The 27,768-nt window shown below is 52.1% G+C and overlaps 1 protein-coding gene across 1 annotated transcript in view; it reads left to right on the top strand.

Annotated features, from left to right (window-relative positions):
- The window catches only part of Igsf21 (immunoglobin superfamily member 21), a 212,568-nt gene that overhangs the window by 116,212 nt on the left and 68,588 nt on the right, over positions 1-27,768 (top strand). Inside the window, exon 3 of the mRNA XM_051171820.1 lies at positions 24,054-24,175. Within this exon, the coding sequence (XP_051027777.1) occupies positions 24,054-24,175 (122 nt within the window). The remainder of the gene's footprint in view (positions 1-24,053; positions 24,176-27,768) is intronic.

Here is a 27,768-nt window from a genome sequence, read left to right as displayed (position 1 = left end):
GAGACACAAAATCTGAAAAGGAGAAGCCCACCAGAGCCTCAGTTTCCCCACAGGTAAAACAAAGAGCCCCGTGTAAGACCCTTTGAAGAGAGTGCCCTTCTATGAGGGGGATGTGAAGCATGGGGTAGCCCAGACTGGACTGTGTCCTGGAGCCTGTGTTTGTGCCTACAAAGACCTGAGCACATCCATGAGAGGCAACAAGCCTTATTGTGTCAGTGAGTGGGATGTGTGCGAACAAAAGCCACATTGGGTACCAAATAGATCACTCACCATCCACTCTCCACAGTAGCCTTATTCCCAGGGACGTGTCCTGCAGCAATAACGCACTAGAGCAGGGTGGTCCTTTGACTTGCTAGTGGGCAGAGCATGCAAGAAACCAGGACCCAGTTTCACCGTCCTCCCTCCCCTCTGCCTCTGCTGGGTCCCTTTGATAGCAGGTAAAACACTAATAAATATTGAAAGAAGGGGAAACGGCTGTGGCTGCTGAGCCTCTGGGTGAATAAATAAAAGAGCAAAAAGAGAAAAGATCACCTCGGGTTGGGTGCCTGCCAGATTGCCTGGAGGCCAGTGGCTGAACAACGTACTGCAAAGAGAATGTGCTTGCGGCCAGCCTGCCTGGGTGTGTTGGCACCTTAAGTGCTGAGTGGAACTGCTCTGAGCCTCTGTCTCTTAAACTGTAAATTGAGCAGATCCACACGCAGCCCATGATGTCAGGATCAGAGAGAAGGATCTACCAGATTCGAGGCAGACAGTTACTAGCTAGCATTCTACCCTGTCCCAGGACTGTGGCACAAAAATGACTGTGCTCAAAACCATGGCCATCTGGGAGGACAATGAAGAGCAGAGAGGGCCAGGACGTGGTGCCCACTCATTCCTTGGTGACAGTTTGCTCGTAAGTGCTTTCCCCCTTCCTCAGAACTTTGTGCATTCTAACTGCTCTGGGTCCCTCAATGAGGACCTCTCTCTTGACAAGATAGTGAGGGACTGGCACTGTGTGTGAGTGAGTGTGCGTGTGTGTGTGCATGTGTGTGCGTGTGTGTATGTGTGTGTGTGTGTGCTGTGCATATGAGTGTGTATACATGAATTTGTGTACATGTGTTTACATGCGTGCTAGGCAGGAGTTGTGTATCCATTCCTGGACAGAGGGAGGGGGCCAATGAACAAAGAGGGCTTAGAGGGGAGATGGGGAGAGAAAGTGAAGAGGCAGGGCCCCTAGGATGCCACAAACGGGAAAGGGCAGCCAAAGGATACCTACAGCAGACTCCCTGAAGACAGGCCTAGCATGCCCCAGTGGCAGGAAAAGATGGCACCTGGGTGCAGACTCTGGGTGCAAATGCCAGCTCGGTCACAGGCCAGGTGGGTGTGATTGTCCAGACCCCTCTGTCCCTGAGCCTCAATTTCCTTTTTTCTCTGAAGCTGTGAGAATCCCCCACCCTCACCCCCCACCCCCAGCACTGATAGTTTCAAAGAGGCCTCTAGAAGGTGCTTGACCCACGATGCATTGTTAACTATGATAGCCTTTCCTGCTGGGGCTAGAGGAGCAAAGTGGATGCGCAAAAGCACAGGAAGGCACAAGATTTACCCTCAGAAGTAAATCTTCAGTGTCATCTTGGAAAGGCTTCCTGTTGGCATCAAGGGAAACAACAGGAGGCCAGTCCAGAGGAGACCCAAAACCAGCCAGGAGCCAAAAGATGCAGGGATGCTAGCAAAGTGGCCAGCCTCCTCAAAACAGTGGCGTGGTCACCATGGCAACCCATCATCTTGGCCTTGGCCAGTTGTCCTGTCCACCTGTGTGAGGGAAATATCAGGGCTGATGACTCCACAGGGTCCTTTGCATTGAGGATGGGAGCAGCCCAATGGACCTCAATAGCTCATCCTCAGCCGTCATGCTGATCCATGAGTCAGCACACAGAGTGGAGTCCCTGCGCTGTCTCACCTCATTCCTCCCATGGTCCACATCAAGCCTACGCGAACCACAAGTGCTCCCGGGGATCTTGGGCAGTTACATGAGGTGACACACACAAGGCAGCATGGTGGCCGGCTGGGAAGGCACGCCTCCTAGATGTGAGGAGGAGCTGGGGAGGAAAGGAAGTTGTAGGGAGGAGTAGTGAGGAGGAGGGGGAGGAGGTAGAAGAGGAAGAGAGAGAGAGATGAAAAGAGGGAGAAATGGGGAGAGGGAGGGAAGGAGAGAAGGAGAGGGAGAGGGAGAGAGAGGAGGAGGAACTGTCATCACCAGAGGCCCTCTCCTGTGGACTTGGAAGCTACAAGCAAGAAGGGCTGAGGTGGGCCTGACTGAGGCAGAGCTTCTGATTGTGCTCCTCACCTCAGAGACAGAGATCTGAGCACCAGTGATTTACTCTGGATGTGATCCAGGGAGACCTGATGGAGGAGGGGAAGTGCAAGCTACCTGGTAGGTAGGAGTGGCTGCTGTGCTTGAGGAGAAGAGTCTGAGTTTCCAGAGAAGCTGCCCCAGCTTCAGGACACCTCAAAGTCACCCCAGGGGGCCTGCTAAGAATATTCCAGAACATTCCAGAGAGCCTGACTCAGCGGACCTGGGAACCTAGGACCTTGAACACACTAGACAAGAGGACTGCTGCTAAGCCACATTCCCAGCTTTGAGGACCCAGGAGCCACACTGACCCCGCCCCTGGGAGGCTGCACCAGCTAGTGTCTGTCCCCACTCCAGTGTTAGCTGAGGAGAGTTGCTAGCATATTGACCCTTGCCCAGCTTGTGCAGACCTGCGTAGGGGTGAAAGCATGAGAGCAGTCCTGTGTCTGGACCAGAGGGTCCCAGCTGGAGTCTCATGGCCACCTGTGAAATTTAGTAAGCCTCAGTTTCCTCATCCTCAACACAGAAACAGTTCTGACAGAGAAGTCATTCTGAGAACTTCAGGAGAACAGCCTTGTGGGCATGCTGGGCACACAGTAGGTGCATACTAAATTGGCACATATCTCCTTGCTGAAACTTGCTAGGTTTTCATCTCAGGTACACACACACACACACACACACACACACACACACACAAAGTGCTTTTAAAAATTAATTTAAAAGTGTAGGTTCCAGTGCCCTTGGGGCCCACCTAGTGAAAGTACTCAGCTCCCACACAAAACCCAGGGTACTCTCAGCTCTCACTGCCTGCCCATCCCCCATGGGACACACACACACACACACACACACTTTTCTCTTTTCCCTCTCCTCTTTCCCTAGTTAAACAAAGCCACCCAGCCGGGCAGGTCACCTGACAGGGCTACATGTAATATCTAAGTGGGAACAGCAACTCATCAGACAGAACGCTTCACAATTGCTGGGGATGAAACTATTTTCTTTTCAATCTTCCCTGAAAAGTGACAGATAATAGCCGGCTTGGAGATTGTAATATTATTAGGGCCCAAAATAAAATAAACCCCTTAAATGCTTCCTCTCACACAGAGAGGCCAAATCGTTCCTCCACTCATTTAAATAAAGTGATTGTTTTCCCTGCTCGTTATCTTAAATCCTGAGAACTGGGGGTCTGGTCCCTCCCTCCCTTCTGAAGGGATGGTCCATTTCCCCTCTCCTAGCATCTTCAGTGGGATCTCCAATCTCTGCCACCCACAAGCAAGAAGAAAGCATTTTTGGACCCCCTGTGTTATGGCTGCTCCAGCACAAACCCCACCAGCATACAGAAAGTGCCCGGCTGGCATTTACCGCCATTATGAATACGATATTGTGTCTCCACGTTGCTGCTGTTGGGTGCTGTGGACCATGCCTTGGTTTTTGTAGCTGTGAAATGGGCAGAGAACACATGAGCAGAGAGTCCTCCTGGGATCTAACAAGACAGGAGAACAGGTTGCACCTGGACAGAGGGTTAAGAGGTCTGTGGGCCAGGCCGTCATTCATTCTGGAAACAGTCTCAGCAGGTGGCTGTGTGCAGGGAAGAAACTGTAAATTGAAGCCACCTCTTCTTCCTAGGCCTCGAGTTCCAAAGGGTTCTGAGGGCAGCCTACCTCCTCCACCGCTCTTCCCTCTGATCAGCCACAACTCACAGGCTCGCCTTCCCCTCCTCTGCCAGACGGGCAGGGCAGTTGTCCAGAGTGCTCCTGAACAGGGGATACCCTATGGCAGATGCCTTGTGCCTGCTGGGAAATGCGGTCGCCGCTAACATACATCACAGCTCCTCCACTATTTTTCCCAGCCGGAATCCTTTCCCGCACCCTGGAAACCCCAAAACCTCTAAACGCTGAAAAGCAGAGTTTTCGGGAGGTGCTTGGGTGGGAGGGGTGGGTTTGGTGGCCCACTGAGCTCAGTCTGAAGCACTTGGCGTCAGCTCCAGCCTGGTGGTGGAAGATTTTTCATGATCTCTATTTATCTCACTTATGCTGCTGTCCAGATGCGGGGCTGCAGAAATATTAGTGTGAGCGATTATGGAGTGAGCCCTCCACCCTCGTGTGTGTGTGTGTGTGTGTGTGTGTGTGTGTGTGTGTGTGTGTGTGTAATGCACAGAACAAGCCCCAGATCCCCACGTTGGTGTAGGATAAGGCCTGAATCCTGGCTCCTTGGGTTCCAGATGTGGATGTGAATTGGCGGCTGATGGTGTCTGGGAAGATTCTCACCTGCGTGCGGCTTCATTCTTGCCCCCTGCAAGCTGTACTCCTGCCCCCTCTCACACACATTGACTCTCCATGTTTAAGATCAGTGCGGCCCGACTGCCCCCTTCCCTGCCGGCTTCCCTGCAGCCAGAAGCAAGGATGTCCATCCTGCCTGCCATCCCTGTGCTCCCTGTCCCCCCACACAAGCTGCTGGCTGAATCCTCTGTTCTTCACACAGATTTTTTTTGTGGTGGGGCACCAGATCCACACAGCCAGGGCGATCAAAACAGAGGTCCTTATGTCCCGCCCCCCCTCCACTGGCAAACTTCCTCTTTTTAAAGCTTAGAGACTGGCAGTCACCCCAGCAAATCAGCTATATCCAAGACCTGGACCTTCCCCGGGGCATTTCTTGTAGCAGGGTTTTCTACTGAGCCAGGGAGATAAAGAGCCGGAGAGAGGAGAAGGCATTAAGAATTTCACAGAGCCTGACCAGGAGAGGGAGTCCCTTTGTTATAGGCTATGCCGCCCTCATGGAGTTGACCCTGAAATGTATCTAACGGGTTCTTACAGTAGCAAGGTCTTACAAGTCAATGCTAGTGACCACTGGTTGTGTGCCAAGTCCTAGTCTAAGCAGTTTATGTGACCTGGATCATTCAGTGCTCTCAACACCCTGCTAGGTATCTGTTGTTCTTATTGGACAGGCAAAGAGACTGGAACTCAAAGAGGCCACGTGAGTTCCAGGTCATGCAGCCCATCTACAGTGGAGCCAGGAGCTCATCTCAGGCAGCCGGACTCTAGAACCCAGATTCTTGACCACCCGTGTGTCATTATCTGTTGCCATGGTAATGCTGTGCAGCAGATGCCCATGGAGCTTCTAGGTAGACAGCAATAGCAATGGGTGCTTTGTGCTCACATGTCTTGGGGGGATGCTGGGACAGCTGTGCTCACTCCCATGTCTAGGCATGGCTGACTGTTGGCTAACCCAGGCTGGCCTCACAGGGACCTCAGCAGTGGCTCAGCCCTGTTCCCTGTTGGCCTCCAACAGACAGCGCACCAGGTGTTATAGCCAAGGCCCGTGTGCAGTCCTTGAAGCCTAAGTGAGGTTAGGTGCCCCTCCGGTTACATCTTCCTCTTGGCCAGAACACGTTTTCCATGGCCCGTAACTCAGTCAGAAAGTAGATGGTGGCTCTTTAGGGAGAGATGCTGAGTGTGGACAGGGAGGGATGAAAAGTTGGAGCAGGGTCTCAATTCACCGTATCACAGAAGGTCTGTGCTCCTTCAGTTTTGCAAGTTCTGGGCCCTCCTGGCTTTCTCAGCTGTGCAGACATAGACCCCATCTTTGAGAAGTTCCCAACTGATCCCTTCATGAGCACAGACCCAAGGGCACCTTGAGCTTTGCCTCCAGGGTCTCCCAAGACAAAGAACAGGCGACACAACCCTCCTCAGGGCAGACCAGTATGAAGAAGGGGATTCACTGTCAGCTCCAAAAAACCCATGCAAAGACAAGAATCTTCTCAGGATTCCTATTTGGTGCAGAGGGCACCGACCTCATTCTAGTGGGACTGGGCTGCCCACAAAGTATGCAGGATAGTCACGTGATCGGAATATAATAGAAAGACACAGATGGCCAGCTGCCTAAGATCCAGGGGTCCACCTTGTGGTAGCTGATCCTTGCCTGATGCCTGGGATCCAGGGAGCAGCAGCCCAGGCCCAGGGACCCCCGAGCTGCTCACTGAAGGGCTATTTGAAAGTCATCTTGCACCTATCACCATAATGTGTATAATAGCAGATGAAATGGTTGCAGCCAACACTGTGGGACCCTAAGCTTCAGGTAGCTACTTTGTGGTTCCCATGAGGACAGGGCTGGATGGCGACAAACAGGAGCTGTGGGCTGGGAGAGCCTCCTTCTTCTCTGTACCAGCTGCTGGGTACAATTCCCAGCTCTGTGCCTGGCTCATGGTAGGTGCCTGAAGCCATGGGCCACAGTCAGGATGATGAACTGACCTCCTCCCCCATCCGCTGACAGTTCAAAATGGGGCTCCCTTGTCTAACTACATACTGAGTTTCAATAGGGCTTGAGTAAATCGAGAAAAACCAGGGTGTTAGTGGGACACACTGTTGAGTGTATCTGTAAGGGTGTTTCAAGAGAGGATTAGCAGCTTGCCCCCAATATGAGAAGACTCACCCCATGGCTGGGGCCCCCAAAAGAACACAAAGGGAGAGAGGAGAAGCCAGCTGAGCATAAATGCCCTCTCTTCTTCCTGGTCTGCCAAGTGTGAGCCAGCAGCTTCCTGTTCCTGCTGCCACAACACATACAGCCCCTGCCGCTGCCATGCCTTCCCACCCTCAAACCATTAGCAATGCAGACCCTTCCTCCCTTAAGTTGCTTCTTGTCAGGCATTGCTCACGGTGACAGAAAAAGTGAGTAGTAGCTGCAGTGACCTGCATCCAGGCCTTATTCTGTACTTGCCCTGGTCATCTTTAGAAGATCCAGGAGAACACTTACTGCTCTAGCCAGTCAGGAGTACATCTGGCCCTTAGCATTCTGTCCCTCAGTACTAGCTGCCTTCTACCAGCTATACTGGTGTGCACACATAGGTATGCATACACAGGCATGCACACACTAACATGCACACATAGGTATGCACACACAAGCATGCACACACTGGTATGTATACACTGACATGCACACATAGGTAAGCACATACAGGAATGCACACACTGGTATGCACACACAGGCATGCACACACAGGCATGCACATACTGACATGCACACACAGGTATGCACACACAGGCACGCACATACTGACATGCACACATAGGTAAGCACATACAGGCATGCACACACAGGCATGCACACACAGGCATGCACATACTGACATGCACACACAGGCATGCACACACTAACATGCACACATAGGTATGTACACACTGACATGTACACGTAGGTAAGCACATACAGGCATGCATACACTGGTATGCACACACAGGCATGCACAGACTGACATGCACACACAGGTATGCACACCCAGGCATGCACACACTGGTATGAACACACTGACATGCACACACCAGCATGTACACACAGGCATGCTCACACTGGTATATACACACTGACCTGCACACACAGGCATGTACAGCCAGGTAGTGCTATCAATGGCATTCCCCGGGGCTCACTTTCCTCATACATAATATGAGGGATTTTCCACGTTCTGGAAGATTCCTTTTGGTCCTCTGAACTCCTGACTCACATATTATGGGTAGGAGAAGAGCCCTACTTACATCCCTCTTCATTATCCCTGTCCGTACACACATGCAGACATCTGTGTAGCCACGCATATGTGAGCAAGCGCATATACACGTACAATGCTAATGCATTTCCCAAGCCCTGGCTTGTCAAAGAAAGAGGAGCAGAGGACAGAGCATCTTTAGCTACCCGTGTCCCCCTCAGTTCTCTTTATATTTGGGGTCCCCCTACCCACTCCATATGCTCCAGGATGGCAGTCACCTTTTCACCCCAGCTTACCTAGGGCATGCTCACCTAGCTCTGGCAGACACCAGGCCCCTTCATGCTATGTCTCTCAGATTTCAGAAGGAAAAAAAAAAAAAAAAAAAAAAAAAACTGCCCTAACTGGTGCCATCAAAGCTGTCAGTCACTGTTCCTCATGCCAGGCTGTGTGTAGATTTGATATGCCAGCAGCCTTCCTGCCAATTGCACCTCATTCTCCTGCCCAGGCCACCCCTTTGACTCTGTGATAGTCACCTGACAGTGCAGGGCTTTTCCGGCCTCCACTTTGCAGGCTGAAGAGGCCTGAAGGAAAGCAGGGACCTGTGTCATCTTGGGACATCAGGTCTCAAAGAAGCCAAAGTGTGGGAACAAGGGGTCCTTGCGGTCCAGACAGGCACTGAGGGACCTGTGCACTCTGCCCGTCTCCTAGAGTCAGAGACAGGATGAGTCTTCGTGGGCTTTTGTGCGGTATCCGTTAGCTAGTGCGGAAACATCATTCTGTCTCTGACCCCCTGACAGCGATGAAGCAATGCCTTTACACAGTGGCGCTTGTCACTTCAGTGTCACCCTCTCTGCTTCATGGAGATGTAGGACTTAGGTAACTAACTCATGACAGCTTGCCCAGGCTTTTTCCGCTCTCTGCTCAGAAGGCTCCTGGGTGAATGACCAGCTTCCTATGATCTGAGTGCGCTCTCTCTCTCTCTCTCTCTCTCTCTCTCTCTCTCTCTCTCTCTCTCTCTCTCTCTCTCTCTCTCCTTCTGTCTCCCTGTCTCTTTCTCTCTCTCTCTCTCTCTCTCTTTCTCTCTCTGTCTCTCTCTCTCTCTGTGTGTCTCTCTCTCTCTCTCTCTCTGTGTCTGTGTCTATGTACATACGTGTGGAATTACGCATGTGGAGGAGGCCAGAAGTCAACATCAGGGCTCTTCCTCAACTGCTCTCCACCTTATTGATTTTACCTGTGCTTGTATATGTATATGTTTATGTATATGTATATGTATAGGCACGTTTGTGTCGTGGTATGCTTGCAGAGGTCAGAGGACAACCCTTGGGAGTCAGTTCTCTTCTTCCTCCCTGGGATCCAGGTTCAAGCTCAGGCTATGAGCAAGCACCTCACTCGCTGAGCCATCTCTCCCAGCCCTCCACCTTTCACTGAGGGGCAGGGTCTCACACTGAACCCGGAGCTCATTGTTCAGCTAGCCTGGCTAGTCAGCAAGCCCCAGGGATCCTCTCATCCCCACAGTGCCATGACTACTAGCATGCACCATTGTGCCCTGCTTTTACAGGGGTGCTAGGGATTTGAACTCGGGTCTTCATGTTTGTATGACTAGCACTTTGCTGCCCAGGTTTTAAATGCGAAGGTCCTGCATCCTGGGTCCACACTTTCATCCCAAGCTATTCTGGTCTACTGCTTGCCCATCTCCATCCAGCTGCCTTTCCACCTCTCTGCTTTCCCCCGACACACAGGGTGGCCAGATGGCCACTCCATAACTACAGTGGCTACCCCGTCAGCCTCAGCTTTTGGTCTAAGCCCTCAGTCATGATGCCTTAGTTGAAGCTTGTTACCCCTGTGGAGATGGTTCTGCCCCCACTTCTCCTGGGGCTGTGGACAGGTGTCCAGAAGTCACTGTAAGATATTGCAGGTCACCAGTGACCCTGAAATTCTGGGGTGGCAGAGAGGGCATCTGGAAAAGTGAGGAGGGTCTAAGACTTTTCCTGGGGAGATGTGGACAGATATCTGTTCATTTCAGGCAGGGTACACACCAAAGAAGCAATCCCAACCAGTCCGGTTTAACGAACCAGTGAGAGATGATTGGTACCGCTTAGAGAAGCACATCTCCTGCATTATCTGGGAGCCCACTCCTGCATGCATGGCTTCCTCACCTAAGTTGCATCCTGGAGCTCCCTGTGTGATTTGCAGGAGTTCTTCACAAGAGTCTCTTCTCTGTAGCAATTGCTCCTGCTGAAATAACCTTGCGGTAGGGTCTTGGGATCTTGTTAAGTTTGGGGAGCCTCCTGAGACTTGTGAGTTTCCTTGACTTCTGGGCCACCGAGGCTGGGTTGTGGGGAAGATGCCCCAGGTTAGGTATTGTGAAAGGTGGGGCTGTCTAGCTACATCTTCCTGCCACATGGTCAGTCTTCCTATTCCTGAGAGCTGTGGTGAGTGGATACAAAGGCTGTACACAGAGTCCTACACATGGACACCTCCACAGAGGTCACTCTTGCTACCCATGTCTTGGCAATGGCGCTATCCTATACCAGGGTGACCAGGCCAGCTCCTTTCTGAACTTTCTGGCATGGGGTGAATGATCTCTACTGAACGTCAGTGAGCAGAGATACCACCACAGCCCCCCAATTCTTGTCAAGGGCTGACTCTCCTGAGGTGGAGGAGGATCTCCTCCAACCCCCTAGCCCAGAGCTAGACACTGGCTACACTCAAGCCGGCAGGTCCCACCTGGCTTATGGATACTTACTGGTGTTATTTGGTAGACAGAGATACCCAGGATGGAGCAACAAGACCACCCATTCATGTCCAGGTGGGAGCTGCTGTCTGCTTCCAGGTGGGAGGAGCTCCTGGCTAGGCTTTCCTGCCCCCACTGCACCCCACACTTCCTTCCCCACTAAGAGCTAAAGAGTGCAGTCATTTAATCACGCAAATCAGGCCTCTGCTTTAAACCTCCCTGTGTCTCCCCATGACCGTGAGAGTAAACTCCGACCTCACCTAACCTCCTTACAGCAACAGCGGCCTGGAGCACCTAGTACGATCTGAGTCCAGGCACCACCACACTATTTCTACTGACCAGCTCAGTGTGGCCTCACTGCAGACAACCACATCCCGTGGCAGGGCCTTTGCAGTTGCTCTGATCGCTGTTATCCCTCCTAACCCCATCCCTGACCCCATCCCCGACCCCACCCCCAACCCCCACAGGTCCCACTTACCACCCAGGCTTTACTGAGAAACCCGGAACATAATCCTCAGACCATCTCCCAGGTTCGTGTGCCTGACTATTTTAGGGGCTTGCTTCCTAGCACAGAGCCTGCTAGGCGCTCCCTTTGCCTGTGGGTCTCTGAAAGCTGTAGGTGTGCCTGGCTGTGGCCCACCAGTTGTCCCTGAGATCAGGGGACACACAAGACAGTGACTGTGGACCACTCATTTTTGTCCTTGCTTCACCTTGGGAAGGCGTCTGCTGCACCCCGTTTTCCAGATGGGGAGCCTGAAGCTCCCAACGGAGATGCCTGGTCTGAGTCTCTCATCGGGCCACCCAGAATGTGGACCCAAGGCTGCATGACTCCAGACCTGACATGCTTCCCATCCCCACCCCCACCCCCACCTCCCACCTCCCACCCCCCCCCCACCCCCCAGTAATTCTGTACACACAGTCCTGGCTCTCTGGGAACAAGAAAACAAAACATACCAGATCTATAATGAAAAGCAAATGGGACTTTTCCCCCCTGGTTGTAATAATACCAAGTTGTTTGTTCAAAGCCAGGTAAAGTTTTTTTTTTTTTTTTTTAAATATACTGAGTGATCTTTATTGGACAGCTGCCTTGTAATAAGAACCAACTCCAGACTGTTCAGTTCTGTCTCCCTTCTCAATAGAACATGCCCCTTGCTCAGCAGAGGGGCAATGGAAATTCCGTGTACCCTTCACAAAGACCCAAGCTGGGAGCCATCTCCACTGTGGCCTGTAGAACATTGGTCACCCTCTGGGCTCTGGTAGGGAGTCAGGGCCTCTGTGTGAGACCCAGTTTCATAATTAATGTGCCTTTGTGTATCTTGAGACAAGTTTCTAAACGTCTCTGGTAGAAGCCCACAAAATCTACCGCTAAGATGATGTAGTCTGGGTTGGGAAAATGGCTCAGTTAGTAAAAGTGTGAGGCCCTGAGTTTGAATTGCTAGAAGCTTGCTGGTCAGTCAACCTAGGCTACTTGGTGAAGTTCCAGGCCAGTAGAGACCCTGTCTCAATCAACAAGGCAGACAGACTGGCCTGTGGAGTGACTCCCAAGGTTGACCTCAGTTCTCCACACTGAACCCACACATATGCAGGCACCCAAAGTCACACAGCGTGTGCACTCACACACACACACACACACACACACACACACACACACACACACACACACACACACACGAAAGGGGCCCTGGAGGTTTTTGCAATTCACGGTATGCAAATATCACCTTAAAAGGAAAAAGAAAAGACTCAATAATGGACTGTGAACTCTAAATCGTGGCATCTACGCAGGAGATTTAGGAGCCAGGCAAATTGATGTATGTGGTTTATCAGGCAATGGATAAAGTGAGTGAGGCAGGGGGATGCCAGAAGTGACAGAGACCAGACCCATCCACAGGTTTCAGTCCCAGTGCTGAGGCCAGGTGCCAGGTGCCAGGTGCCAGGTGCCATGTACACTGAGACTGGCTTTTAAATTGCTCACACTCTTCCAGATGTTGAATATACTGAGAAGAAGAGAGCAGTGGCCAAAACACAAAGTCACAGGACTCAGCACCTCCAATCCCCATCTGTGCAGTATAGAGTGCATGCCTGTCCCAGGGCTGTCCCCAGGACTCCAGAGGACTCCAGTCCCTGCCTCCTCTCCTGAGCTTTTGGCCCTCCTCCCCAGCCACCCGCTCTGATGTGCCCTGCTCACCACCTACGCCAAATGAGGACACGCCCCCTCCCTACACAATATGCTTTTGTTGTCTTTAATTTGATTAATTGTTCATCTCCTCCTACTACAACACAGGCTGCAGAAGGAAAGAGACCTCACAGCCACACCCCTTGCTCCTAGAACAATCTATGGGAAAGAGCAGAAACCCAGGACATCCTTGCTGAATGAGAAATAAGTGACCACAATCTACAAGGTCCAATATGGCCCCTAACTGTGCCACCCAAAGTCTACCTATTGGCTAAACTTTCCTACAGCAGGCAGGATGAGAATTCAGAGGTGAGCCATGCCAGTTCCATTGAACAAATTAGGAGACTGAGGCTAAGAGATGGAATGTAAAATTCCCAGCATGCCCTGCCAGTGGCTGTACAGAGATGGGGCCCAGATCCTCAGCCATCATCACTTCAGGACTCTTTCCTCCCTAGCAGGCAGGCTGCTGAGCTTGTGTTAAAGGACCCGTCCCCGGAAGCAGCCAGCAGATGGACAGGCGGACGGGCTCCGCTTCGCTGAGCTGCCTACGATGCCGTGTTAATTACACAGGGCGGGAGATGCCAGCCAACACGGTCTGCAGTGTAGCTGCCCTGGTATAGCAGGTGCACAGCCTGGCGTGAGCTGCTGATGGCCACAGCCATGGGTCTACTGGCGGCCAGACCTGCTGACACGGCCCAACTGTCTGCAGTAACACTGAGCATGGGGGCCCAGCCTCATTGTCACAACAAGGGCCCTCCCCAGGGACTGGCACCCTTCCTGATGGCGCCAGTTGGACTGATCGGCCCAAGCCAGGCAGCTGTCCTACAGTGACGGTGTCTACACAGGTGTGCTTTCAGACAGGGTGGCACAGGGCTTTTACTGGGTGAGTATTGGAATGCTGTAGGGATGTCACAGCAGGGCTCTGTGACACGGATCCTGGGACTAGATAGGACCCAACCAGTCTACTGTGCCCAGCATCTGCCCAGACTGCTCCTGAAATCTGAAGATCAAATTAGCAGCCATGAAGAAGACCCAGAAAAGGGTCTCTTTCCGCAGCTTTGGGCACTAGTTTGAGGTCCACTGTGTGTACAGCAGTTAGGGTCCATTTGATATCCCTGGGCTCTGCTTAATGCTTTTGGTGGCTCCCCATTTCCACTCGGTGGAATAAATAATACCAACCTGTGCCACGTCCCACAGTTGACAATGGGATTCCCACTGTATCTGAGGTCTGACACTATGCGACACATGGAATCAAGAGCATCCTCTGGTGCTCCCAGGTTGTGATCCTCCTACCCCTGAAGCGTGACACTATCCAATACACAGAATCTAGAGTGTCTTCCAGTGCTCTTAGGGTATACTCCTCCTACCCCCAAGGCCTGACACTGCCCGACACACAGAATCCAGAGCATCCTCCGGTGCTCAGGCTGTGCTCCTCCTACCCATGACTCACAGCTGAGGAAAGCAAGGAAGGGAGATGTGAGATTTAGAGATGCACACTCACCTGGGAGAGCAAACACTACCCCGCTCAGCTCTGCAGGGTGAATCAGGGCGTGCTGTGCTCTGAAGTGCAATGGTCCAGCCCCAGTCTTATGGCATCTTTCCTGTCTCTTGCTCCCTGCTTGCTAGCCTTGCAATGGGGAGGAGGGTACCCAGGAGATGATGTGGGATCTAGTGGACTTTGAGGGCCCAGGGAGTCTTGTCTAGGTGTGGGAGATGTAGGGCCAGCCAGTCTGATGCTCTTGCACTCCTGTGGAAACAGCCTGGCATCCGTCGTCAGACATTTACACACCCTACCCCAGCCAGTATCTTTAGTTACTCCACCTTGAGTCACAGAACCAGGAGGGGACATGACAACTGGGTTTGCCGCTGGATGGGGGCATGCTCACAATGTGCCACAGACAGACATGAGAGTACCCCACTCCCCATAAAAAGAACAAACATTTACACATACACACACCACCACCATCACCACCACATCCCAGACATATCTCACCATACCCCAGGATGTAGACTTTATTTTTACATATGCTCATCCACATAAGCTGGCTGCACACACACACACCCCCCCCATTAGTACAGCCATCACACCTGTCTGCTCACCTGCCCACATGGCAAGCTCAGGACACACAGGAAGCTAGCTGGCAGCCACTCCGCTCTCCTCTACCGTTCTCATCGTCACCCCCTCCCTGTCTTGTCCCTGAGTGCCTGTCTGCCATCACACCATAACCAGATGAGACAAGGCAATTTATGATACCAGCTGTCTCTGTCAACACCGGATCTCCCACACACGCTAGGGAAGCCAATCAGCCCAGCCCAGCCTTGCCAGGAGCGGGAGCTCACAGAGGTGACACAGCAGGGCGGAGTTGGTGCTTAGAGGGGTGAGTGGCCCTTAAGTTAGGAGCTTTGTTTGTTTGTTTGTTTGTTTGTCCTCCTCCTTGGCTAGCACACATCCTCCCTCAGCTCTGCATCTGAGGCTACAGCTCCCCTCCAGGGTAGAGGTCAGGTGAGCAGGAGCTTTATAGGAAGAGTAGTCCAGGGTTGCCATGGCAATAAGACCACCAGACACTCTGTGCCCTCCCAAACCCAGAGGACCATAAAGTGAATGTCCCCTCCGCATCCATGCTTTTCTTCCTGAGCATCTTTGCCCAGGTTCCCCTCCTCTAAAACACCTGTCTCTTGACCCTGACCTGTTTCCCCTCCCCAAGGCCTTCCTATAACATTTTCAGTGTCAGACCCGTGTTCAAATGTCCAGTTCACCTCATGCCAGGCATGCAGCCTGGGCAGGTGACATTCCCTCGCTGACTGTGATTTTATTTCCATAGAGTCTAAGTGAATATTCTTCTCATGCTAGAATCTGTTCACCCTGATACCCGCCACACCCCACATTCTCCCTACACCTCTGGCACACACACAGACAGCACTACTAGCTCTATGCTGCCACCCTTCTGGTGGAATCAGGAACTGCAGAGCTGGATAGACAAGCCAGCTCCTTACTGTTCACGTCTGCAGCTTGGGCTCCACTCCACCCACCCACCCACCCTTCTTGGATGAGGTCATCCCTCAGACTGTGGCCAGTGGATCCTGAGGGGAGGAAGCAGGAGGCAGGAGTAGGCCAGGGGTGATGGAGACCTCAGGTGTCAGGTGAGCCAGGCGAGAAGCAGACTTCAGGAGGCAGGCTTCAATAGGCAGCTTGTTTAATTAGGGGAGGGGGAAACAAAGGCTGTTTAAACATCTGGGGAGTGGGTAGAGGCTTTTTGGGGTGGGTGTGTATCATTGGCTGGGGCCAATGCCTTATTTGCATGAAGAGGAATTCCAGGTGCTTGCTGGACATGACCTTATAAGGAGAGAGGAAGTTTAACCTCACAGTGACTAGGTAACTTTCTCTGGTGAGGCAGAGGTGGGAGGTGCAGGACTACTACACATGCTGTGTGCCCATGTGCCCATGTGCCCGTGTGCCCAGGACATTCAGGCCCAGGAGCAGGGAAGAGAGTGATCTTCACTTCTACCAGTCTCAAGATGAGACCTCTGTGGTTGGACACAACTCAACCCTACTCCGGCTTCTCCCAATTCCACTGTATCCTGGCCCCACACACATCTGCTTGGCTATCATAGCATCAGCACAAACCAAACCTTGCAAGAAAAAAGCTAATCTTGGGCACACGAGGGACTCAGGCTGTAGCCTCGGGTCCAACTCCACCTGAGTGATGAAGCTTGGTTCACATGATGTCTTCTTGGGTCCCTACTCAACTCTCTTGGTTCAAGTATCAAACCAAGGGAGCGAAGGACAGGGGCCCTGGAGAAACTACACCTTGCTTTGCTGAGCTGTGCACTTATTTAATAAGTGTTCATTAAGGACCTACTGTGTGCTTGTCCCCGTGCCAGACACACAGGGTTTAGCAGCATGAGGAAGGGGCCACTGGGTAATGGTTGTGTTGCAGAAGTTTCTAGAATCACTTTTTATTGTCTTCCACAGCACTGTCTAGATCAGAATTGAAATTCTAGGGCAGCAGCAGTAGCTGTTTCCTTTCATGTTTTACAAGTGCCTGCCTATTTCTTACAGCGTTCAAGATAGGGTCTCAGGTAGCCCCAGCTTACCTCCAACTCACTGTACTGAGGATGACCTTGAACTTCTCATCCTCCTGCCTCCACCACCTGAGTGCTGGGATTAGAGGTGTGCAGTCTGGGGCTTTATGCATGCTCATGCTCGGCTGACACTCTACCCACTGAGGCTCAGAGCCACCCCCCCCACCCCGATATAGTTCGGTCCTGCGTTCAGTCACTTGCATTACATAATGGATGTTCTTTTCATCGGCTATAGTACTAGAAAGCCAGCCTCGCTCTCATTCGCTGGCAGGGAGTGTGAGTGGCCTTGCTGGGGACTTGAACCTGTGCCTGGCTGATGTAAGCTCCCAGGGGCTATCCATCCCTCCGCCTCTAATCAGTTCATTAAAGTCTGCCTTGCAAACACTCCCTTGCGCCGCCCAGGACACGGAGACCTCAGCTGCTCCATTTCCAGGAGAGCGAATTCCTTCCCCGCTGGAGAGGAGTGGAGTAATGTAGGCAGGCAATTTAAACAGCTCCACAAACCCGCAGTTTCCACTCTCCGCCACTATTACACTTCCTGGCCGCAGCGGGATTGGCCCGTAAGTGGGATATCAAGTTTATTACAGCTATTTCCAACCTGTAATTGGTTTTGTGGAACACAAAGAGAAAGGCTCGGGGGGAGGAAGAGGTGATCCCCCCTCCCTTTTTTCTTCTTAGGTCTTTTTTTTTTTTTTCCTTTTATGGAAGGTGGCGTCTAGGGGTATTGGTGGGAAGGCTGAGGTTGAAGACTTATTTGTTTTTTCAAATTAAAACATGGCTGGCTGACCAGTGGCCCCTCCTGCTGCTGGCTGGACTTCATCCATTGGCCTTGCTTCTAGGAGTCCACTTGTAAATCCATCTGGCCTGGCCCCAGCCAGGGTTGCTGGAGGTGGGGACGGGGGACTGGCACTGATGGCATGGTGGAAGGATGCAACAAACTGTGGTCAGCTAGGGATGGCTGCCTAGAGCCACACCACTGAGGCCATGCACGTAGACAGTCTTCAGAGGCTACCAGACCTTGTTTTCTTCATGGAACATTTAGGGAAATTGAGGCCTAGATTAGTATATAGTACAGAGAGAATTTATAGCTAATAACTTGGGGGAACTCATAGCAGAAAGGTTGACAGGGCAGGAACCCCTTTATTTTTTTTCCCAAAAAAAAAAAAAAAAAGCACCTACTGTGTACTGGCCTGCCCAAAGCACCTACTGTGTGCTAGCTGCCCAACCTGGCCATACAATATGGTTCCTTGGAATATGATTGTCACTAACATATACTGAACACGTGTCCATATGTGTGAGTCTGTACTTGCAAGCAATGCTGAGCACACAGTAAGAACTCAACATGCGCTGGCCATGGTCAGTCCCCTACGTAGGACATTACTCTCTGTAATTTCAGTTACCCATGTGTGAGGGTTAATCGTTATTGACTGTCAGTGTATCTGGATTTAGAATCATCATGGAGACCCATACATGGCCATGTCTGCAAGAGAATTTCTAGATGAGGCTAACTGAGGTGAGAAGCTCACCTTGAAAGTGGGTGGTACCATCCCATAGGCTGGGGTCCCATGCTGAATAGGAAGGAGACAGTGCCCCAGCATCCATCTCTCTCTCTGCTTCCTGACGGTAGATGTGATGTGACCAGCCGCCTCCAGCTCCTACCTCCATGTCTTCCCACCATGATGGGCTGTGAGGAAAAATAAACCCTTCCTTCTTTATGGAGATTCTCAGATAATGCTATCACAGCAGCAAGAAAAGTAACTGAGTGTGAAAATGTACAGTGGGAGAATCTAGAATCTTCCTTGGGGAAGGAAGAAGCCACACGCCCTGGTCCTCGGGTGGGGCTTGGCAACATGACTCAGTAACTTGCCAGTCTCATGTCTGTCTGTCTGTCTGTCTCCCCATAGCTCCTGCACCATGGCATCATGGGGGTGTCTCAGAGAACCCCTCCAGGTTCTGCTCAAAGCATCCTTGGCTGCTTGGCTCTTCTGAGGGTTGAGAGTCAGATCTGTGTCCTGCATCCTTCCCCGAGCCCACCATCCCACCACGGGCCTTCTGGTCCCTTCTTTGGGCTGTGCCATTGCTTAGTTCCAAGGTTCTGGAACCTCAGGCTTTCATAGAAGCCTGTGATGTCTAGCACCAGCCAAGAGGGTGGGGGAGGACTAGACACCCTGTAAGATGCTTCCTCCTAAGTCCCCACAAGGATGAATTGTAAGTCCACAGGGGCCCCATCCCCAGGCTACAGGTGGGAAAAAGAGATCTGAGAGGTAAGCCTACTATTCAAGAGCCCAGAGCTAGTGACAGACATCACACATGTGACAGTGTGGGGAGAGGCCCAGGCTTGCTGTCCCCACAGACTCAGCTGTGCCAACCAGTCTGTTACTGTGACAAAATGCCCGAGGAAACTTCAGTTTCAAGGAAGGAAGGATTGGTTCAGCTCACGGTTTTGGAGCCTTAGGTCAGAGGTGGTCAGAAGGGGATAGAGACAGAGCAAAGTCTCTCAGGGCGGGGGGGGGGGGGGGCGAGGGAGGGATGAGGAGAAGGTGGGAAGAAGGGAGGGAGAAAGAAGGAGACCCAGGTATGGTCTGGCACCACCTTTCTCTTTGGTTAATCCTCTAGGAATTTCTGACTATGACCCTCACAGACACACCCAGAAGGGTGCCCCCTCTAGCCTTCCCAAAGCTTCTCAGTTCAGTCTAGCTGAACCTACACACCTTCTCCAAGAAGGCTTTTCTGATCACCTCCCATCCCAGAGAACTCTGCACCTTCCAGAGCATCCTGCCTGCCACTGCAGACTTGCCCTATCCACTCATGTCTCCTGAGCTCTGCCCTCACCAGACCCTGAACGGGACATAAGGAACTGTCAGTGTGCCATGGCCTCTGCCTTCCTCTTGCCTGAGGATGGAAACTATGCCTGTGTCTCATATACTTACCACCCTTGCCCACAGCTTATGGCCCAGCCTTACCTCACAACTTCTGACCGATGGGAGCATCAGAGCGCAGGCGGTGGTCCAAACATCTGGTCCCTTTTCTCCAGCAAACAGCCAAGATTAAAAAAAAGGGGGGGGGGGAGGGGGAGGACAGGCTTGCATGCTGCCCCAGAGGAAAAGCTGTGACTAAGAACTAAGGAACTAGATACTTGGAATCCCAGTGGTTCTATATGTAGAGGCACAGCATACACTCACAAGTTGAAGGCCAGGCCGGATTTCTTGTGGTGAGTTTCAGCACAGCCAGAGACTGCTTAAAAAAAAAAGAAGAAGAAGAAGAAGAAAAAATGTAAATAAAACCAAAGAAAAGCAGGCTCGTCCTTGAGGCTCTCCTGCGCCTTGGCCTGCGCCAGGGATTTATAGCCCAGGTAATTCTTCCTTGCTTTATCTGGGGTATGGGGGTGTGTGTACGTGCGGGGGCGAGTGTATTTTCCCAGTCATAAAACCCTCAGTCCCGGCGAATAAATTTGAGGAGACAGTTTTACTGACAGATTTTTTTCCCCCTTCCGTTGTGTAATAAAAAAAAAATGGAGTGAAATTTGAGATTGGGGCGATGAGGGCTGCGAGTTTTAGAAGGAGATAAAAAGCTGTACCTGAAGGCAAGCGAGGCTGGAGCCAGGGGGCTGCTGGGAACTTACTGCTTTTCTCACACTGCTGCAGCTGCTCCTCAAGGTGAGACCACCTTGCCAGCCTGGCAGGATGGTCATGGAGTGCTGGGGGCGCCAGTGGAGGGTCTCAGCTGTGTTTTCAGTTGTAACGTGGCTTGTTATCACCTATTGACCTGTCTTCCCAGGGCACCGGGGCATGGGGCACACAGATGAGAGATGGAAGGTTTCCCAACTTCGACACATATGTGCATGTGCAGATACACATGCACACACATATAGGTATACATGCCCATGTGTGTGCATACGTATTCGTGTACATGTTTGCATGTACGTGGTCATGTGTGCAGGTGTGGGTGTGTGCAGGCGTGTGTGGGTGTGCACATGGAGGCCAAAGGCCAACCTTGTGTCGAGAAATCCCTCAAGTGCCATTCATGTTGGTTTTAAACGGGTGCTTGATGCTTAGGCTAGACTCAATGACCAGAGAGTCACCCCCATCCTCCTGTCCCCAACCTCTCAGTGCTGGGGATTACACATGTGGGCTACCACACCCAGCTTTTTTTTTTTACTATGTTACCCCCATGTCCCAGGGAATGCTCTGATGTGGGTCCTCTTCCTCCAAAGGATCAGTTATATGCCAGGACCTGCATGGTGACAACCTCATATCCCCAGAATATGCCATGTCCTCTGGCAAGAAGGGGGTCAGAATTGCCTCCCGGGGGGGCTAAAACGGTAGCACAGCAATTAAGATCATTTGCTATTCTTGCAGAGGATCTGGATTCCATTCCTAGCACCCACACGGTAGCTCACAACCATCTGTAACTTCAGTTCTGGGGGTGGGGGTGGGGGTGGGGAATCTAGCGCCCTCTTCTGGCCTCCACAGGCACTGCATGCATATAGTGTGCAGACATACAGACAGACAAAACATTCACACACATGGAATAACAAAATAAATAAGTAAAATTGTCTTCCAGTTGAGAGCCCTGGTAGAAAAGCACCTCGGTGTATCTAAGGGGCTAAAACATCCTTGAAGGGTTGGGAAGAGGGGAGCAGTGGACCTACCCCAGGCAGGGCACCCCAGGTTGTTCTGATTTGAAATCCCCTAAGCCACCCAGCCCCTTCCACCCCCCCAGACCCTGCCCCAGCCTGTCCATTGCAGGGCATGCACTGGGTTAAGAAGTCAGCCTCAGAAGCATGCTGTGAGTGTCCCAAAGGGGTGTCCTTCCTGGGCAAGTGCCAGCATGGAGCCACATGCCAGCCGCCTTGTCTCACACATCACAGCTCTCTTCCTCTATGCTGCCGTCCTACTCTGGGACCCAGGTCCTTTAACAGAGCAGGTGAGGTGAGAAGTCAGGCTACACAGATAGGGACAAAAAAAGGGAAATTAATAGGTTTGGTGAGGGCTGAGAGGAAACCAGGCAAAGGAAGTCCTACTGAAGATCCCACTCAGAGTTACTTTTAAAAAAAAAAATCCATGAATGTGTTAGCATCTTTCCACCTAGCACTGGTACTCCCAGAGGTACCCTTTATTTTTGGTTGCTCCCAGTCTATGGGGCAGGTAACAGATGTGGCCAGTGGGTGACACAGTTGGTACCCCGATAGAAGCTGGCACCAAATGTGTTTTCTAAACCACACAGATGGAGTCTAAGTCAGCCTGGGTACAAATGAGCTCAGAGAGGCCAGTCCTCCCAGTCAGGGGACAAATGCCTGGGGAGGCCACTCTCAGTACCTCCCCATCCCTGACCACCTCCCTGGCAGCATGCCCCTCCCCCTCCCCAGCTCCTACCCAAGGAGCCGCAGGGAGTTAATTCCACTTCTCCAGGTCTAGGCATGAGGCTGCCCGTCGCAGGCTGTTAGCGTGGAGCCCAGCTGAGCGGCGAGAGGCTGCAAGCTCGCGGTCTATAATAGAGTTGCTGAGACAAGCGGAAAACTGTAGCCGAGTAAACAGATAAATAATTGAAACAGTGACAACACATACCTTGCTGCTTTGTGGAGTAACGCTTTCATTAGCGGGAGGCAGTGGAGACCGGGCGTGCGCGTCGGGCGGTGTTGCTGGGGAGCTCCCCACCACCACACACACACACACACACTTGGGTCTGGCTCTTCATCAGCTGTGAACAGCAAGACCCTGTCTTTGCTGCTACATCCTAAAGCCCCCTCCCTCCCTAGCCTCCTCACGCACTCAGGTGTAATGGAGATCTGTGGCCTTCTTCTGTCCCATGGGGTGCCTACAGAAACACAAAAGCAAGTGTCCCATGCTGACTGACCCCTTCTGCCCAATACTGGGTCTCGGCCTCTGGTTTTTGCCACCTCTCTGGACTTTCTTCTGGAAGACCAGAGGAGTTTATAAGCAGAATCTAAATCTGACCGCCCCCCCCAACCCCGGTGACTGGTGGCTGTGGGGGAAGGGCATGGCTTTGTCCTTGGGTTCTCAGTGGTGACATTTCTCCTGTCAGAATCCCCAGGGTCCCTCTCCCTCTGCTCCAGGCATTCCAAGCAGAGTCACTTTCACAGAGGCAGCTGAGCTGGTGCCTCTTGGCTTCTGGCCTTGGCTCCCACCCATCTCTCTGCCTGGACAGCCGTGCTCTTCTGGGCTGACTCTTGCACTTCCTGCTGAAGAAACTCCCTTGTGGGAGCTCTCCCCGCCCCCCCCCCCCGTCAAAAGTGGGCTTTCCCCTCCTCTGGGTTCCCATATCATTCTGGGCCTAACCCCCGCCCCCCAGGACTTATCAGAAATGGCTGCGGTATCTTGGACTGATGAGATGACTCAATCCGTAAAAATGCTTCTTGCTCAAGGCTGGTGCCTTGAGGCTGATCTCCGGAGCCCACATGGTGGAAGGAGAGAAATGGCTTCACAAAGTTGTCCTCTGACCTCTACAGTCACCTCACACCCCACACATCATGTGCATGCACATAATAATAATAATAATGATGATGATGATGATGATGATGATGATGATGATGATGATTACACTAAAAGGCAGAAAAAGTTGCAATGTAGCTTATTTATCTTACCATGAGCTTTTGCACGCTGATGACCCTCTGCCTCCCGCCTCTTAACTAGCTAGCAGGACCCCTCCCTTTCTCTCTACTGACTAAGGCTCTGGCCCAGGCCCTGATTCCATAGCTCACTCTGCAAAGCCCATTCTGTTCCCATCCACAATTCCCTGGGCCATGCTAGCGTTAGCATCTCCTGGAGCATGGTAAGACCCACATGGAGGAGAGGCTGCTAGCTCTCCCCCCTCATGCCTGCAGGACCTCAGAGGGCCCCCCCTTCCATGCCAGAATTGAAAGTCCAGAGGCTCCCTGCTCCCAAGCTGGCACTCTTGAGCCTGTGAAAGGCTCAGTGCCTGGGGAGGTCAGAGGACAACTAGAAGGAGTCAGATCTCTCCTTCTGCCCAGGAATCAACTTGCCAGGCTTTGGCCTCAAGCTTCTTTACCTTCTGAGCCAGCTCATAGGCCCCTGGTTCTCTTTTAAATTCCTAAGCTGTCAGCAGGTGCTTAGATTTGAAGGCTATCAATGTCAGGCAGCCTCTGTGGATCTAAAAGGTGGGTAGCATTCGGGTGGGAATCTTCAGCAGCAGAGGGCAGGGACAGACCAAGGGCAGCTCCTGAGGAAAGCAGTGGCCAGGGCCAGTCGGGGCACTCACCTGTGGCTCCTCTGTTCTGTGGTAGGTGACAGATGGTGGCACCATCAAGCAGAAGATCTTCACCTTTGACGCTATGTTCTCCACCAACTACTCACACATGGAAAATTACCGTAAGAGAGAGGACCTTGTGTACCAGTCCACTGTGAGGTAAGGCTGCTGCGGAGGCGAGTTGAGCAGGGAGAGGGAGGGGCTGGGCCTGGGGATGTGCTTGTCCGGCCCCCAGATTCTCCTGGACACAGACAGCGGTTCCCAACTTGTAGGGCCACGACCCTTTCACAAGGCTCACACATCAGCTATCCTGCATAGCAGATGTTTACGTTACAATTTACAACAGTAGCAGAATTACAGTGTTGAAGTAGCAACCGAATGATTTTGCGGTCGAGGGTCACCACCACTGAGCTGTATTAAAGGGTTGCAGCGTTAGGAAGGTTAGGGTTAGGGTTAAGGGATGCATTTCCTCTCCGTGAGCTGGGGGCCTCTCGGCAGAAGTGGAGGAGCGAAGAGACAGGAATTATAATCCTGCAAGTAGGTTTCACGAAGCCTATTTTCAGGTGAGGATGCTGAGATCCAGAGAGGGTAGGTACTGTGCCTAAAGTCACACAGCCCAGAAAGACAGCTGAGAGGTGAACCAGCTCTCCTGAGCCAGGAAAGACACTCTGTTGGGGGGTGGGAATAATCTGATGTATTTTGATGCTAATTAGTGCTAGTTGTCTGACCCACCCTTTTGTTTAATAAAAAGCCATCCCACCAGGGCAGGGCAGAGGAGATAGGTGGGGTTAGGAGACAGAGGAATTCTGGGAAGAAGAAGGACCGCCACGAGGAGAAAGGAGAGAGACTGAAGTGAAGAGAGGAAGGCCGCCATGGGTTAGATGGTGAAGAAGCAGATGGCCGGCGTGGACGGAGAATCCGGCCCAGATGAAGAACATTAGCGAATATTTGGGATTATGGATGGGAGCTAACTTGATAGAAGTTATTGGAAGCAGATGGCACGGGATTGAGGCAGGGATCCAATGCCTGTCCCACTATGGGAGGTAGTTTGGAGGATTGATATCTGCCCTGCCCCAGGTTAACTAAGGCTATTTTAAAATATAACAAAACGTCTATGCCTTAATTGATTCCTAGCCAGGCCTACAGATAAAACAGATAATTTAAAAAACAATAACACACTCCATTGTCCCCCAAAAGCTCTAAGGCCCCAAAGGCCCCAAAGGCCCCAAATGCAGGGTCACCTGGACCCTCAGGTCAGAAGCGGCAGGATGAGCAAAGGCCGCACAGTCAAGATAATCCAGCCTCATGCCGGCACCTCCCACACGCTACATATGTGGGTGCCCCCGAGGCCCCCGTGATAACATATTCCTCTTACCCTTTATACAAGTTAGTCTCTCCTCCCAGAGGACCTTTCCCACCTTTGGCCACCTGGTAAACTCCTCTTCAGCCCTCAGAGCTCTGACTTGGGCAGGTCTAGCATGTTAGCAGAATAGATTTCCCTGGGCTAGATGGCTGAGGCTTCCTCAGTCCCCATCCTACTCCAGCCAGGGGATCCTATGGCCTCTATGAGGTAGCTTCACAGTGGTGCTGGGTATGCATGCACACACACACACACACACACAGAGAGAGAGAGAGAGAGAGAGAGAGAGAGAGAGAGAGAGAGAGAGAGAGAACTCTTTCATACTGTGTGGTAGATGCTTTCCCTGGCGCCCTCAGAAGGCGGGTGTTACTACAGAACCCATGCTGGGAACAACAGGTGACAGCCTATGTGACACCTTATATGGTTCCACCTGGGTTGGTGGGGCAGCTGGGACATCCCAGTGAGTGTCTGATTGTCATGCAGTCTTTAGACTCTGAGACCTGGGGTGGACCAGCCTCCGTGCGGCATCACTGGGACTCTCACCTACCCCCACCCCTACTCCCCTAGTTCCCAGTCTCTGGCAGGGTCTGGTCACAAATCAATGCATGACTTGAATTTGCAAAAAGAACAGACCAGAAGGCCCTGGAGACACGCCTTTGTGGTTGGGCGGGTCAGTCTGCATGAGAGTAAAATTGCGGAATGAGACAGATTTTTTTTTTCTCTTCCCCAAAGTGTGCTGCTGCCTGCCTCTGCAGTGAGAATCTGACTGGGACCTCCTACTGCTAAGTGAGGGGCCAGAAGGTGGCTGCTAGCCCCCAATGACCTCTCTCCAGATTCTTCCTCTCAGGCACTGAGATAGGACCTCAGTCCCAGCTGTTCTTTCCCTGAGCACCCAGGGCTCCCAGGAGGCAGGCAGTTGCCTCTCTGTTTATCCCTTCCTCAGAGAAGGAGCAGGCGCTTAGGGTGAATTAGCTGCCATCAAGCTGAGAGCTGAGATAAAAGGCATTTTGGAAACGAAAACAAGCTCCACCCTAGGAACCGCAGAGAGTCCTTCGCAGGGGAGTTCTCGGCTTATAGGCCCAACTTCCTGAAACCCAGTGTGTGTGTGTGGGGGGGGGGGGCGGGGTAGTGGTGTGTGGGGGTGGGGTGGGGCATGTAACCCAGCTCCAGCAAATCCTCTCATTTCCAATCTGCTCCCAGCTACAGGTATGTGGCTTCACAGCCTCCAGATGATTCCCTGGTTCTGATTCTGTAGCCAAGAAGGAACCCCTCCCCCCCACACACACACCTCCTGAGGCCATGCTCTCGCCAGCCCTTGGCTCACCAGCTTTCTGAAAGTCAGCAGCCAGCAGGTGCCTGAAGACCTGGTTTTAAATCTCAGCACAGCCACTGCCCTACCCAGTGACCTTGAACCAGCTGTCCCTCAGCCCCCACCTTCAGAGAGCTAGTAGGCCGACTAGACGAATCCTCCTGGTAGAAATTGATGCCCAGTGGTCCCAAGTCAAATCCTAGCTCCATTTGGTAAGCAGGTGACCCAGGGTAATTTCCTGGTCTCCAAACACAGTTCTGAGTGAAACATATTTACCCTAAGCTTCAAACAACCCCCTGTTCCCACCACAAGGAAAACCCCATCTTGTACCAGCCCCCCCCAAAAGCCCCTGTGTACACAGTTTCTCTTCTCACCATCTTCACCAATACATCCTTGAACTTGAAAAGGTAACGTTTATTCACACCCCCTTTTCTGTGTTTTTATTTTACAGAAGGGGTCAAAGTTCAGTAAGGTCAAGGGGTGACCCCTTGTAAAGGTCCTCCCATTGGAATGGTATGAGCTTGATCAGACCCCGCCCCCCAACCACCTTTTCCTACACCTATACCACAGCGCCTTCTTTATTTCACAGTGGTTCAAAATAAGACCCAAGAGGGTATAGGATTTGCAGAAGTCGCACAGCAGCAGTGACTTGAGTACCGTCTTAGGATGTAGCCCAGGGTCCTTTCATCCCTGATCTTCTTCCTGGGTTTCTGAGACAGCAGGGTCACCTGAGCAGAGGGCACCCCAGGGAACAGAGCCACCATACATAGGAGACAGTGAAAGAAGAGACCTTGGAAATCTAACAGTGTTGGGAACATCACTGCCTGATGCCCAGCCGGTGAAGGAGGAACTGTGGTGCCAGGCTTCAGGGCCCCATTAGGGCCAGCGGTGGGGCTCCGGGCTCCGCATTTACATATAAATGAAGATATTTACAAATTAATGCATCTCAGCCCAGAGTCCCAGCCCCACAGCTGCCGAGCTTGCTTCCTCTTCAGCTGGGAAAGCGGGGTGAGAATGAGGCTGGGAATATTACCAGGAACCGGCAGAGAACAATTTCCTGGGGAGCCTCAAGGAACCCCAGGG

This window comes from Acomys russatus, chromosome 29 (genome assembly GCF_903995435.1).
Source record: "Acomys russatus chromosome 29, mAcoRus1.1, whole genome shotgun sequence".
Taxonomy (NCBI): Eukaryota; Metazoa; Chordata; class Mammalia; order Rodentia; family Muridae; genus Acomys; species Acomys russatus.
This window is presented reverse-complemented; position numbering and strand designations above follow the sequence as displayed.